The following is a 15,865-nucleotide window of genomic DNA, read 5'->3' as shown; positions in this document are numbered from 1 at the left end:
AAAAATCTGGGTCTCACAAAAGGCTTCCCTGTAAAGGTGCTATTTTAGAATTTGCTTAAAACTGTCCAAAGATACAGCAAATGTGAGAGTGAAAGTTGATTCCACAGGGTCAGGTGTAGAACAGCAAAGAGGCAAAAACACTTTGTTTTGTAGTTGGAAGAGATGCTGGGTAAAAAAAAACAAAACGTGGTGATTATAATCATCTAGACTGGACAAAATGTATGAACTAATAGGCCGAGACCCTGAGAAGACCATGCACATTTTATTTTAGGTTACATTAATGAGCATATGTGCAGCTGATCAATGTAAAATAGTGACCATTAAAAAGCATCATTACTTTGTATGCTGGTATATTAGGCATACTAGTGCTTGGTTATAAATACAACATCAACACGAGATATGTCGACCTCATTAAAATAAATCAAAGTATGAATGAATGCCTGTGTTGTTGACTGTGGCTGTGTTGTAAATACAACATGCCTGAGTGACCCTCTGCATATTTCAGTGTAAGAAAACAACTGCTGCATAGTCAACACATTAAATCCACTTTTTTTGGTCAGCATAATGACAAATAGTGCTGTTGTAGCGTGAAAGGATCTGTCTATGTGCATCTGACTGCACACAATTCAAGCACACGCATGCACTCCTCACCTCTCAGACTGGCTGGGACAGTGAAGTGCTCACGTCAAAAAATTCCAGGAGGCCCCAAGCACCCGCACTTATCTGGACGCTGATGGCAGCAGCCAGGAAGATAAGGCAGTCAGCGTCCAAGTAAACCAAAACATGAGATTAGACTGAAGAAGAAACAACAACCATTTCAAATTCAATAGCTGTTTTCATTCAATCTTTTGCTGGCCCTGGTCATTTTGACTGTCTTTTGTCTTTCTTTTCATTTGACTGGCTTTGTACGGTCCGACTCTCTGAACAACATACAATCTGATATGCTTCCAATAAAGCAGCACCTCTATCTATTCTAATTCTGTGAAGCCTGGAGAGCAGATGGCAATGAAATGATCTCACTTCAATAAGAACTAATCCCCAAAGATGACACTGCAATCCTAATAAGGGATGTATTGTTTTCGAAACCCAGCTGCAATGAGGGTCGCTCTCTGAAAACACACAGGAATGTTTAAAGCTCTGAAAGTTTTAATCGCCTATGACAGACTCATGATGGCTCCGATGTGGACAGAAATTTAATTAGAATGAAATATGTTAAAGTCACTTTAAATCATTAAATTCACTTTAAATCACCTTGAAATGTGTAAATACTGTATATTGAATTTTAATTTCATTTAAAATTAGAATTGTTTTTTATAGTATAGTTTTGTACTGCAAGATTTATTGTTAATGTTACTAACCTGCATTTTTGTTATTTTATGTTGTTGTATATAAGCTGCTGAACACTTGAATTTCCCTCGAGATTAATAAAGTATCTATCTATCTATCTATCTATCTATCTATCTATCTATCTATCTATCTATCTATCTATCTATCTATCTATCTATCTATCTATCTATCTATCTATCTATCTATCTATCTATCTATATATGTTTATGTTATTTAAACAAACTGCAGAACATTTGTGACATACTATATGCTCTGATGTGTAATCTGTTGCTGCTGTACGCTTCACTGCTTTATGTACAAATGAGGAAATAACCTTCAGGGAGGGACAAAGCTCAGGCATCGGCCTTCAATCCGTTGAGCTCTGTGGTAGAAGTCGCCATGAGGCTGATCACTTCTGCCACTCTGAAAATCAAACAGGAGAAACAGATCTGCCTTTTAAAATATAGTTTTAGTAGATCTCAAGCACAACACGTTTTGTAGCTGATTTCAATTAGATGCTGCTTAACACTCCCCGGGCGTATTTGCACATTGGCATGAGTAGTATCAATCTCAATTGTACATCAATTCAAAGCACAAAGCCTCATAATTTAAGTTATTATTTTTAAGCTAAGTTCCTTCTTTAATAAAAACACTGCATACACATCATCATCCTCGTCCTTTATAGAGGTACACGTACTTGTTGAACCGATCAGTCCCGCCAACTTTTTCCAACATTGAGTCCAACAAACAAAATGCCATGAAGCATTTAGAAAAAGCACGTGAATGTTACACACATTTGTTATTATTGGCCTTTTTCCTGTGGAGAAGCAGCTGGTGTCAGTTCAGAGCAGTAATTTTGCTTCAGGCAAGTACGGCAACCACCGGGGGGAAAAAAAATGCTGTTACATTACATTTCAGGGTTATGCATTATGACATCATCTCAACATAGCAATTTAGGGCAGGTTAGACTATTAAGACTTGTGTCTGCAGGCATGCAGAAACACAAAATGTCATGATGTCATGTTTGCATGTATTTTGTTACTGGAGGTTTGTAATTTCTTCTGGAAATTTTCAAGTAAGCTTCAATTTCTATTCTTACAAACTAGCATTTTTAACAGGAGTCTGTCATGTTTGTTGACCATTTCTTCTTTTATTCAGTCTAAAGGTGTTATTAAGCAGCTATGGCTGGTTAGTCAGATAGCTAACTCAGTTAGCTAAAAAAAATCATTATATCCAGTATTTAAAAGTGTAATTATTTTGTAGAAAAACATTATAAGAACTTGTCTATTTTAAGCGTCCGTAGCAGAGGAGGCTGCAGATCCAGCACCACAGTAGTTGTGCTACTGAATTAGATGATCACTTAAGTGCACAACTTTTGATTTTAAAGTATTAGTCCACTCAAAGTATTACTTTATATCCAAGTGCTTCTAATTTTCAAGGTTTTTTCCACTTGAGAAGTACATTAAAAGTTTTAGCCCACCCATGTAGTACTTTTTAAGTCAGAAGTTATGGTTTTAAAGGTTTGTTCCACCCAAAATACTACTAACTGTTTATGAACGCATTTGTTTAAAGGTTTATTTCATCCAAATAGCAGTTTTTAACTAACATGTTTTGGAGTTAAAGGTTTTCTTCAACCTAAATAACACTTTTAGAATCCAAGCATTTAAGATTTCAAAGGTTTTTTTCCACCCAGAATAAGAAAAGGTGTCCAAGTACTTAAAAGGTTTATTCCATCCAAATGGTACTTTCTATTTAACAAGTGATGCTTTTAAATGTTTAGTCCAAACTAAATACTATTCTCTGTCCAAGTACTCATGGTTTTAAAGGTTTACCATTCAAATAGTACTTTCTGACAATTAACTTTTGGTTTTCAAGGTTTATGTTAGTGCCCAAAGACGCTCCTAGTTTGTTTCTCACACTTTGGCAAACTACCAGTAACCACGTTGTTTACCTGAAGACATCAGAACTGTTTTAATTGTAAACAAATCCAAACCGACTCACAACATGACTTTGGTCTATCTAGGCCATGAATTCAGTCCCCACCCTAATAAGTGCTTCTCTCTTAGTTATCCAGTTGAGTTGGTGGCACTATCCAAGAAATGTTTGCTATGCAGCTGTGGTCCTAAAAATGCAGCCTCCGGCACTGCAGACACATTCTCCTGAAACTAGTTTGTGCTGTGCAACCCATTTCATTCAGTGCTTCAACTTATCATAACACTGACTAATGTAATTCATTACTGATCAAAGATAAAGTTTAAGGTTTAACAAGAACAGCAAAGCCATTTAGATGTGTGGATGATTTTCTACTATTAAAGTTAGTCTTCACTCTGAATCTTGATCCAAATTAGGAAGCAAACATTAGCCAAACAACCTCTGGAAGTTTGCATGACTAACTCATCTCTACGTAGTTTGTTGGATAAACTGTTTAACTTAGTGTGGGCCAGTTTTGTAAATACTTGGTATGTTATAAATATATTACATCTGAAAATAAAAAACGAGTGTTACTGGCAATGACTTGTGTCTTCAGTACAAATAAACTCTTCTAACTCTACAGAAAACTCTCAGAAGAAACTGTCTACTGAATGAGCGTAACTTGGTAACAGATCCGTGATGTCTCATATTACCATCAAAGGGCCTTTTTGAATAAAATGTCTTTCTGGTTTCCCACAGTGGGGTTTTTAAAAGTACAACTGAGCATTGTTACCAGGCAGATTAGCTGGCTCATTCAACTTCAGAAGTATTTCACTCTTTTAACCCGTCAGTGTGAGCTGACTGTATCTTTTCATTGCTCTTTGCTTTTGTCTGGACCAGGAGAGTTTGGCAGGTCGTGCAGGAATCAGTAGCCATGGAAATGCAGCTGGTGGAGTCAGATCCCACGCCATGCAAACATGCCCCTCTCTCTCACATTGTCTTGCAGATCGCTTTCCCACAAGAGTAAAAATGTTTATGAAGCAATGGAGCAAAAGATAGAACAGAAACAAGCACATTGTCAATGCAGATTCAAGATTTTAAAAAATGCCAAAAACAACGTATTGCTATCAAGACAACTCCAGTAGTAATGATGAAATGGCAGAGTGAGCAAAATACAGCCATAATATTTCACATTTAGTTTTTTGGGATACTATGCAGTGGATATAAGCTGTGTGTAGCTATGAGAGGCTGGTAGTCAGTTTCTACACTATGCGAGGACAAATTAAAGTAAAACAAGTATAACTGAGTGAAGACACATAACAGTTGCAGATGTGTCCATTTAGGCCACAACATGTTACTGACTGGTTGAACTTAACCCAGTTTGGACGCCTATGGGAGATTTTGAGCTGACTTGTTAAACTGTGCTCCCCACCACCACCATCAGCACGCTAAATGAGGAAAATGTGTCTTTGCTAATTGAAGTCTTTCTGCAAAATTGGATCTTGTCATTTTACACACACTGTAAACTGCTGAGCCTTATGTTACATGGCATCTTGATCTGCATTCATTTACACACGTAGGTTTATTTTTGCGTATGTATTTGTGGGTAAGTGTGTGTGTCACATGCTGAGACTTTAAAAATAGCTCTATTAGCCAGAAGATACTGTGAAGTGTGGCCAAGCTCTCCACTGAACGCCACACACTGCTGATCCCTTCCACTGCTTAAAATCAGAGCTGGTTTACCAGCACTGACTGAATCTGGTAAGAAATTAGACAAATTGCATCAATACAGAGGCATTTATTGACTTCTGTTTTGGTCCTGTAGTGGATAAAGTAGTAGTAGTGTGTAGTAGTCTTGGTTGTACTTATCTGTCTTAAAAGAAGCTTAACAAGAAGATAGCGGAGTTAGCAGGGTCAGCAGAGTTGATGCAGAGCTTTGAATCGATTTAGCATGGGGCTGCTTCTGCTTAGACAGAGATAATATTGGGTTTTTCTGTTTTAGATTGATTTTGCTGCCACTGATGCTGGTTTCTCCTGAGTGTGTCTCTCAATTTCATGGCTAAAACTGGAAAGTTTTCCCATTTCAAGCTGAGTTTGGCAGGACAAAGCCATCTATACATGAAGATCTGTTAGTTAGGCTGCAGTCCGCCTTTAATAAACTAACAAGTATGACAGGGATGGATGTAGCAATGAGGGAAATGTAAAAGCACAACTATGCTTTTTTGCCATAATATGCTCTTGTATTGCCATAATGTAATCCAAAATGTCACATTTTTCATTCTATTCAGTGTGTGTGCAATGTGGGTCTTTATTTGTATTTAAATTACAGATTGTAAAATACAAACACACAACAACGTCCCCATAGTGAACCACAATGCTCTGCTATTTGTGAGACTAGTCATGATGGTAACATCACTGTTATGACTTGTGTCACTGAAGTGAAAACTTTTTATACAAACTGTCACAAGACAAAGTCCCCGAACATTTTCTAGTCTTTATTTGTTGCGGTTGCCTTTAAAAAGGAATTGCATTTTATTTCCTCATAAAACATTTCCCTCTTCCTGACCTCTGGTAGCTCTACTTTAAATTTAGGCACTATTTATGGCACTGCTGTATGTCTTAACATGTTTTTATGGAGTATGTGAAGAAGTGTTGAGCTGCATATTCCTCAAGTCTGGAACATTTAGTCGATGAATTCATGTATACTGCTTTAATTCTCGTCATTTTTTGCTACATTTCTTAGTCTATCATCATAACTCCACTTCAAAACCTACTGAATCACAAAAAATCATTGATATCAAGCACTGTCTAGGAGAAAACATCTCATAGCTTCCCAAAACAAAACTGTCACAAAATAATGAATAATTTCAAGATGACCTTTTGTGTTCTTATGCAAAGACGGAGCCCTGTAACTGTTTTACATCTGTGTATGTACAATATGACCAGTAGCTGTTGAATAGAGTACAATGAGGATCAACTTAAAAGTGGAAGTATTGACACAAAGCAGTGGCGACATCAATTCTTGGTAACAGCTAAAAAGGTTTCTCACTTCCATTTTCAGAGCCGTCTGAGGCAACTGTGGTGTTTACAACACCTGCAAAGCTGGGAAACAGTTCAATTAATAACCGGTCAATGCAAGACTGTGATCACTTTTGTGTAAGTTAATACTTATAACCGATTTTGAATACAGAAGAGGTACGGAAAGAGTGAGCCATGTATTTTCAGCCTTGTTTGTGTGACAGTGATTCTGGTTTTACGTCCGTCAACAACACACAAGCTTTGTTTAGCAGGCGTGATAAAAATCTGACCTCAGGGAGCAGGTGTGTGTCCGTTTTGTCTGTCACCCCCATCATGACCTCCTTTATGTTGCGGATCTGGGTCTCAGAACGACATTTATGTCATCTCCAACTGAATTTAGAGGACAGTGGGTCAGTAGGCCAACCACACACTGTATGAGATTTCACCTGATAAAATGGCATAATGGTGCAATCTGTTGCATTTCATTAAGTGACATTATTCTCTTTGTGTTTAAGTCATTGTCAGTCCCACATCTATCCTTCATTAATGCTGAGTTACATTTCCCTGGGTCTTTTTCTAAAGCTGCAATTCACACAACTAAGAAACGGCCATTATGTTGCAGTGCCTCACCATAGATAAAGTAACAAATGACTGCTTAATTCACCACACTGATAGTATTGAGTGTTCCAGGTGCCTTTGTCAATGGCCCACTCTTCTCACAAATACAAATAGGTCAGTTGTTTGGATACTCAGATTACTGCAACAGCATTAACAAAGATTTCGCCTTTTCATCAGTTGAGCTTGACCAGTTTCTGTGACCTATTTTTGAAGCCTTAGGAAAGTATTCTACCTCAGAGCGATAAATGCATGCGAGTGGTAGAATAATGCTGTGTCTGTTAAACTAGTTCATTCAATGAATACAACTTGTTCAGTTACAGCCGAGCTTTAGAAAAGGCAGATGGCCTGTTATTGCTAATGCTACTACTGTGTTACACAACGAATCTAAAGTGCTGAATAAAAGCAGTCCAAGGTTTTGTGTCTATTGAAGTGCATTTCCATTCTTCTTTCTGACTCTTTATCACATCTGCATGTTTATTCTCACTTTCAGAAAGCACACAAACACAAACGTACTTTTGTCTTATACTTTATTTAGAGCATATAGAACATCTGAACATAGAATATTGTAAATAATATGTGTACGAAGATAATTAATACATTCTATGACAGTGATAGAGGAATGAGCTCTGAGTGTGTATGTGCCGTCTCCAGCCAGCAGTAGCGGGTAGTGTTATGCGCAGGCTGAGATAGGATGGCTGAGGCCACTGAAGTAAGACTTTTCTCGTTCGCTCATCAGCTCAAAGTGCAGTGGCTGCTGGCAGAACGTGCACTCTGCTGATGAGTGGGGCTTCAGCTCCAGACCAACCTCCTTCCAGGTTTCCACCAGCCTCTCTGAAGACGGAAAACAGACAAGAGGGGAGGTCAGTGTCATTTAAGTGAGAGAAACTTATTGAAAGGTGCTAAGAAGTTGACTTTAACCTTTTTAAGAATACAGCAAATTCTACTCCACAGCTAGATTTAGCAGTGGGATCAAACAAAAATTATATCTAGATACTAAAAATCCTCAACACAGCGTCATCTCCAACAGGATTTACTTCGTCAACCACACATCTGTTCTTGATTAGTGTTGAGTTGCATTTTGTTTCTAAAGCAACAATACACACAACTCTTTTCCCTAAATGTATTTTTAACCCCCCCCCAAAAAATCAACACAGCTACTACATCATCTTACCAACAAAGTATTTCATCATCTCAGGGGTGTGATGAGGAGTTGGGGCGATGCGCAGAAGCTCGTCTCCCCTGGCGACAGTGGGATAGTTGATGGCCTGCACGTAGATGTTATGGCGACTCATCATGATGTCACACACTTCTGTGTTTTTCTCGGCATCCGACACCTGAAAAAAGTCGTATGTGGTGATCAGGACGGAGCCAGAGATACACAAAAGGTAACTCGGTGCTTCAAATGTATCGTGATCTGACCCTGAATTAAACTCATAGATTTACCCGGACAGGGATGATGTGGCTGGGGCAGTGCACAACAGGCAGCCCCGAGTCCATTAGCATCTGTCTGAGCAGCTTGACGTTGCGCTGGTGCTTACGCCTCAGTGCGCGTCCCTCTTCTCCTTTCAGAACCTGGATCGACTGCCTGGCTCCAGCTAACAGCATCGGCGGCAGAGAGGTGGTGAAGATGAAACCGGCAGCGTAAGAACGCACCGTGTCCACCAGAGCAGAAGTGCTCGCGATGTAGCCGCCCACACAGCCGAAGGCCTTGCCTGGAAAAAAGATGACGTGAGAGGCTTTTCTTTAATTTTGGTTGCTGCTACAGTTTCATTTGTAGTCACTCAAACTGAGACTGTCTCACTATAAAACACTCAACAGTCTATTCAGAATCCTCCCGCCGCAATCTCACAAACGACATTTCCCTGAAATGGCACCCTACGAGGAGCTTCAAAGCTTCCAGTTAGAAAGAATTGTCCTTTCAGCTTGACAGCGACACACAGGCACAGAGTAATTCAATAAGAACGCAACAAGAGCCCACAGTCTCCTAGCAACAACAGAACAGCTCCAGCTTCTTTAAGCCCTCTAGCATATTGGGTGACACATCTGAGGCCTGATACTCAGTGAATCACCAACACACAGAGCTCCAAGAGTCACGCTAAATGGGAGTAGTTGTTTTGATTCATAAAAGGTATAAATACATGAAACATACAACAACACATAACTGGAAACATAAATACACTGACACAACTGGTCATTTATTTGAACTGTAGATGGCACAAAAACATTCTGAGATGAATTCAATGTCCAAATATTTTGTAAAATATCACCAGTAATCTGTTTTAGTAGAGATTATGTACTGACCTAGTGTCCCTGAGACGATATCTATCTTGTGCATGACACCGTCCCTGTCTCCGATGCCCCCTCCTCTGGCGCCATACAGCCCCACAGCATGGACCTCGTCTACGAAGGTGATGGCACCAAACTCATGGGCTAAATCGCACATCTCCTCTAGTGGACACACAGCACCTGTTTTACAGAGAGAAACGGGCACAAAACAGGTCATTTTAGCCTGGCCCTGCACTACTTTGTGACACAACTCCTAAAATAAAATTGATCAAATGATAGTTTATGTACAAGCAATAATAACAGCTGGAATAGATTCAGTAAGCTGGTAATTAAGATAAAAAATTAACTATTCAATTCCAATGTCTTTCTGTCAAACACAGTGACGACAACCATTAGTAATAATTTGGATTTATTTATAAAGATAACTGATGAGCACCATCCTAAACTCACCATCCATAGAGTGAACGGTCTCAAAGGCCACTATCTTCGGTTTTGTGGGGTCCGCCTTCTGCAGCAGCTCCCTCAGGTGGGCCACGTCATTGTGGCGGAAAATGAGCTTCTTAGCACCACTGTTCCTGATACCCTGAATCATTGAGGCGTGGTTGCCGGCATCAGAGTAGATTTCACAACCTGAAATTGTTGGGAGAAAAGAGAGCAGGTGAGAATGAGCAAAGCTGAAAATTGGATTTCATAGTAAATGTACAGACTGCACTTCCGTACCTGGCAGCATCTTAGCGAGGGTGAAGAGGGTGGAATCATTGGCGACAAAGCAGGAGGTGAACAGCAGTGCAGCATCCTTCTTGTGAAGGTCAGCCAGTTCATGTTCCAGCTCCACGTGGAATTTACTGGTCCCAGAGATGTTCCTGGTGCCTCCTGCCCCTGATCCATGCTTCTGTAAAGTATCCCTGGGAAGAGATAACAAGCAAACAAATGAAACTTTTGTTTCATGTCATCTTGTTTTTTTGAAATTCCACAGTATAAATGTTGCAAATAAGTAAGCTTGAAGACAGGTAACACTACAGTACTTAGGTTAAAAAAGCATACGGGTTGCTGAGTAGTAAAGTGACAGGTGTGCTGCTGCACAGGGATTAAGAGATCTGGACAAGCTCAAACAAGCTGAAAGGAAAATAGGAAAAACACCATCACTAGGACCCATGAGGTGTATGTGTAACCTATGGCCAACTAACACTTTACACCCACAAAAACAATGAACTGGCTCACCCGTGGGTATCAGATTGAGCTGTGTAATTACATGGTGCATCTCATTTCTATCTTTCTGAAGTCTGGTCTTGCAGTGGGACTAAAGGTAACATGCAATCAGGGGAAGTGGACAGGAATGTTAAAAACACCTTGATCCAAAACACTGGATCGAGTGTTGTCCTTTCTCAGCTAAGGACAAAAACAACTCCTCTGTTACTCACATGATGGACTGGACGACTCGAGGGTGTCGACTCATGCCCAGGTAGTCGTTGCTGCACCAGACAGACACCGCCCTCTTTTCATCTAGAGAGCCCGTGAAGTCGTCGGCCATTGGGAACTCGGTGGCCCGGCGGTTCACGGTCTTAAACACACGATATGTGTGATCGCTCTTCTTCTCTTCTATCTTCTTCTCAAAAAAGTCATCATAATGGAAGCGGGACACTGTGACAGAAGAGGAAGACAAACTTGCTTAATGTGGCTCAGTGTTGCTACAGCACTGTGGTGAATGAAGCAACTGTAACATCAAGGAGGGTTCATTCAAAAACGCCAAAACTCAGTGACACAGGACAGTGTGGTAGCCCAGCAACCTTGCAAATTATTGGAATTTTGTCCTATCAAAAACACCTAAATAAAACTTACTTTTGCCTGGCAAGTTGTCCTGCAGCAAGTGAGTGACCCTCTTTGGTCGCTGTTTCAGGAGGGTTTTCAATAGACTAGTTGGCTCCTCTCCTTTAGTGGCACTGGCCAAGGATTGCTGCTTCAGCTGGACAGGTGAAACTTCTGAAAATGGCAATAAAAATAGTGTCAATCTGAACACAAAACAATGGGCAAACACTTACTCAGTTTCAAACAAGTCTTACCTTTCTGGACGGTGCGCACTTCCTGCACATCCTCTTGGAACTCCACGCCAACCTGACGAACTACACTGTTCTTCTGGCCCATCTCAGCAGCCAGGAAAGGGCATTTGGAGGCTATGACCTGGCCTGTGGGTGGCATAGGGTGGCCAGCAGGCAGCTTGGACTCCTCTTGTTTGGGGGCTGCAGGTGGACAAAAGATGATTTAGACTTTAGATATAGCTTAACTAATAATCAAACACTAATATTATACATAGCAGGAACTCAGTTAGTCATTGTATCAACTTGGAAATTTTACTTCATACAACGCAGCTACAGTGGAAAAAATGCATAAAATTTCACCCTCACCATCACTGGCAGTCATTGCGTTCTCAGTCGCCTGGTGAGAGGACGAGGAGCAGAGAGCCCGTGCCATTGAAGGGGCCATAGGTTTGGCAGCCAGCTCCATCATGAGAGGGCATTTCTGGGCATACACCACCAGAGAGTTCTTGGACTGCTGGAAGAAGGCCTGAGGCACACGAGCCAGGAACGGACAGCGACGCACTATCACATCCATAACCAGCAGTGGTGATGATTGTCAAAGTGTCTAAAGGGGAGAGACACAAATAAAGAAAGATAAGCACAAGCAGCAGAAATTTTCATAGGTAAGAAGTGACATGAGTTTGCTAAATTGTCGACGTACGCCACAAAACGAGGCTGACACCTCTGGAAAACTTCAAAAAATTGTTATTTTCAAGGTCAAAAGTGGACATAAATAAAAATGTTTTGGCGCTTTTATCTCAAGCATCCTTCTTAGCGCGTTTTAACAGCACAACTTTGCGAATTTTAGTTTAAAAGCTTGGTATCACATCTCCTTTTCAAAGGAGATCGTCACTTCAGAAGCATTTCTTCAGCTGAACTGGCACCTTGACCATATGGCCTTGATTCATTGTAGCAAATGTTTAATCCTGACATTGTAATAAACAAACACCGTTTACTTGCGTAAAACTGAAAATTACATCACCTTTGCCTATCCTTCCCCCAGTTTCTGCCAAGCATTCCTCGACAGAGTACTCATTCCCAAAACTTTCCCCCTTTCGAAACTCCAGGAAGAAATGCACAGGAACCAGAATAAACGGATTGTAACTTAAAATAACGGTCAACATAACACCGAAACAGCCTATCTTTATCATTACTGCCATTGTATTTTGTGATTTTTTCCCCCCCAATAAATCTACCCATGAGTTTAAGCACAAAAAAATGCATTCGGTCATGTTTGGTGACCGGGTTAAAAATACACAAGTACACTAAGAGTAATATAGAAGAGTAATTTTATCTTCAGAATAAAAAACAATACCGCAAAAGGCTGTAGCTAATGTTAGGAAAGCTGCAGCAATTTTAGCCACATTGAATCGTTTTCTGTCGGTGATTTTCGCTGTCTGTCGACTCTTGATGCTAAATGGCGTATTTTTTTTAACAGAAATGGGCTTAGATAAACTGTAATGTAAAACAGGCTCAGGTTTTACGGTAGCCGGGCCACTCGTGATCCTTGCCGGTTGACCGAGCTTTGCTTTGCTGCTAACATTAGCCAAGAAGCTACAAACCAGAAGTGGGGATGATGATCACGGTAACGGCGTTAAATAAGATACTTACCTCTTAAAATTTCTTTCCCGGTAGCGAAATCGTCCCCGTGGGTTGTGTAGAGGGCAGGATAAGAGCAGCGAAGCTATTCTAATGTGTCACTTTAAAAAAAATTACTCGTTTTTCAGAGAAAGTGAAGGAGAAGAGCGCTTCGTTATCCTGCACTGAGGACGAACGAAAAGGACGAGGACGCGCAAGTGCTTATAAGAGCTCACACCAGTGGAAATCTCGCGAGACTTCGTTCATTACGTCAAGGTCAGTCAATCAGCCTTATGACTCACCCAGCAGAGACCTGTAGCACATTTACGTTGGGTGTTTCTCTTTTGCTCGAAGTTTGAATGAGGAAAAATCCGTGATATGTTTTGGCTTTTTATGACATAATTGCATATGAATCAGTTACATTTATTACTGTCAAGTGACATTTATTGCTGACATTCTAGAAGGATGGTAATTTACAAGGGCATTGATATCTGCCCATATATGGCACCTCAAGTTGCTCCTTAAAGTGGCTTTGAGTTACTGGCATACAAGACATAAACCTCAGCTTAATACCTAAACGACTGGTTTATGGAGTTATTAGTGGAGGAAAAGTTTTCAGACCAAAGACCTGAATTGTAATTGTGAAATTTATAGCTGTAAAACACACGTGAGTGAGAGAAAAATGGCTTAAGAGTCAAAGATTTGTAGGTTTATAATTCCCTCAACTGTCACAGGTGCTCAGTTGTTTTGCTCCAATAAGAGCTTCTCACATCCTAATCTGCTGCAGAGATTTTCTGTGCACATGTGACCTCTGGTAACAGGGGCACTGAACCTACAGTATATACATGTGTGATCTTGGTAATCTAATATTTGCATAAGTTTGTGACAGAAAAGTCATTAATCACATATACAGTGTATCTGACATTGTTAAATCAAGTACAGTTGAAATAAAAATGCGGGTTACGCTAATATAGATGTAAACAGTATACAATCAATCGCTAGTATATACAATAGGTGCAGGTATTTAACTTGCTGTAAAGACTACAGTGTTTAGTTTTAAGTGAAGTGCTTTTAGAGATATTTTACTGTATATATAATTTATCTCATACAGTCTATGTTCAACCCTTAGTGACACAAATATTGAATGAAACGCACGTCACTATAATCAGTAAAAACTACAGCATAGGTAAAGTAAAAGTTGAACCAATTACTTGCCAAAGGAGTTTAAACAAAAGCAGAGCAATACAACCTTCATGTAAGTTGGATTTTCTGCAGATATGTGCATTTTGAGCTTTTATTTTAAAGCAAACAGAAAAAAACTAAACAAAGAAAGACTAATCTCTTAGGTTATAATGGTTGACACTTTAACTTTATACGGACAAATCACATTATCATTGTTTTATTACCCCTGTTGCGACTATACTGACACTAATTATTGGAAGTGCCTGCTCCAACAAAAGCAGAATATTTCATCAGAATATTTAAATGTTGGGGGCATGTTTAGTAACTATAACACTTGTGTTTTTAAATAAATAACTCACTGAAAAAATACACTTAGCTCAGGCCTAATATCTACAAAGTATAGGCTTCATATGTTCCACCCGACCTCTGCAAAATGAAATCAAAATTTCATGCATTTCAAGAGAATTTCTTGTCTTCTAAAAAGTAGCAACTACCAGTGGCTGAATATTTGATCTGTGAAATATTTCATTCTGATATCTTAATCTGTCAGTGCTCTCCTGTGTCCTCAGGCCCTGTCAGAATGTCTCCTCCTCTGCTGAGCAGCTGTGGTATTTTGCTGCCCTCTGCTGATCGAGTCAGGCTACGTTTGCTGAAGTTTTACCTACAAGAGTGTCCCAGTCAATGACGTATATTGGTCCCAGTGGCATGGTGTCTCTTGTTTACATTGATCCGAGTAGTTTGCTAAAACTCAGAAAACATTTTCTAGTGGGAATTTGGTCTGGAAGACACTGTGACACAATATTAATCCAGAAGCGGATTACTTTAGATATTTTACTTCATTGAAATTCAAAGAAACATTTACATGAAGGTTTTATTATTTTAAGGATATAGTATATAAAGATGCATTTTCTATCTTAGAGAAAATTATCAGTCATCCAGGTTGGCTTATCAAAAGAATGGTTGAATCAAGGGCAACTGGATTTAGTAGTAGATGCTTTAAGACTGACTGATGGGGAATCCCTGGTATTTGGCCTCATGTGACTCCAGTGACTCTGAAGGCTGTGATTATCAAAATAGCTGGGAGCAGTATTGAACCACATGATACCAACAGCGTCATAATGACCCCACAGAGGTGAAATACTCCCCACCAGTCAGTCAGAACTGAGGAAATCTCTTGGATGAGATTAGAAATGTCTTTAATCTACTGCTGAGTCCAGTTGTCCTTGATTAAACCGTACTTGGATGACCATTATGCACATATACACCAGTCAAAAGTTTAGACACACCCTCTCATTCAGTGTGTTTTTCTTTATTTTTACTACTTACTTCATTGAAGATACATATTGGAGGCATCATGATGAAGAAAATAGCACACCTTTGATACCACTGTCACATATCACCCATTCATTCAATCTCTCATGGTTATCCACAATTCCTACGTCCTTTGCTATTTGCAAGTATTTGCCAGACTCATCCTTTGTTACCGTCTGCCATACCCTCCGTCTTATCTCCTATTATCACACCTTTGCTATTTGCAAGTATTATCCAGACTTATTCTTTGTTTCCGTCTGCCATACCCCCCATCTTACCTCCTGTTATCCAATTGCCCTTTTGTTACCCTTGATTCAATTATATGCAAATTAACCACTGTCTACCTTGGTATTTACTTACAACTCCCAAAATTTTCTCTGAGATGTTCCTTTTGTCTTACCCTCTGTATTTGCATACAGCCCTTCCCTACCCTCTGATCCACCCTGTGACAATGGGAAATCTCCAAATGTTCTGGGTCGACCTACCTTCACAGGCTCATGCTCTGTGTTGGTAAGCCCACCATATGCCGGCCCGGAATACCAATTAACACCCCACTTCAG

The 15,865-nt window shown here is 39.9% G+C and overlaps 1 protein-coding gene across 1 annotated transcript; it reads right to left on the bottom strand.

The window, feature by feature from the left end:
* Positions 1 to 7,383: 7,383 nt before the first annotated feature.
* alas1 (aminolevulinate, delta-, synthase 1) lies at positions 7,384 to 13,004 on the bottom strand. The gene is made up of 11 exons (XM_022192283.2): positions 12,846 to 13,004; positions 11,562 to 11,799; positions 11,220 to 11,396; positions 10,999 to 11,139; positions 10,581 to 10,800; positions 9,880 to 10,064; positions 9,610 to 9,789; positions 9,175 to 9,339; positions 8,317 to 8,585; positions 8,045 to 8,207; positions 7,384 to 7,704 (listed from the first exon to the last, which is right to left on the bottom strand). The coding sequence occupies exons 2-11, from the start codon at positions 11,767 to 11,769 to the stop codon at positions 7,544 to 7,546; spliced, it is 1,869 nt and encodes a 622-aa protein (XP_022047975.2). The 5' UTR covers positions 11,770 to 11,799; positions 12,846 to 13,004; the 3' UTR covers positions 7,384 to 7,543.
* Positions 13,005 to 15,865: the final 2,861 nt, after the last annotated feature.

Source organism: Acanthochromis polyacanthus, chromosome 5, assembly GCF_021347895.1.
Source record: "Acanthochromis polyacanthus isolate Apoly-LR-REF ecotype Palm Island chromosome 5, KAUST_Apoly_ChrSc, whole genome shotgun sequence".
NCBI classification, from domain to species: domain Eukaryota; kingdom Metazoa; phylum Chordata; class Actinopteri; family Pomacentridae; genus Acanthochromis; species Acanthochromis polyacanthus.
The sequence above is the reverse complement of the archived record's forward strand: the minus strand, read 5'-3'. Positions and strand labels throughout refer to the sequence as shown.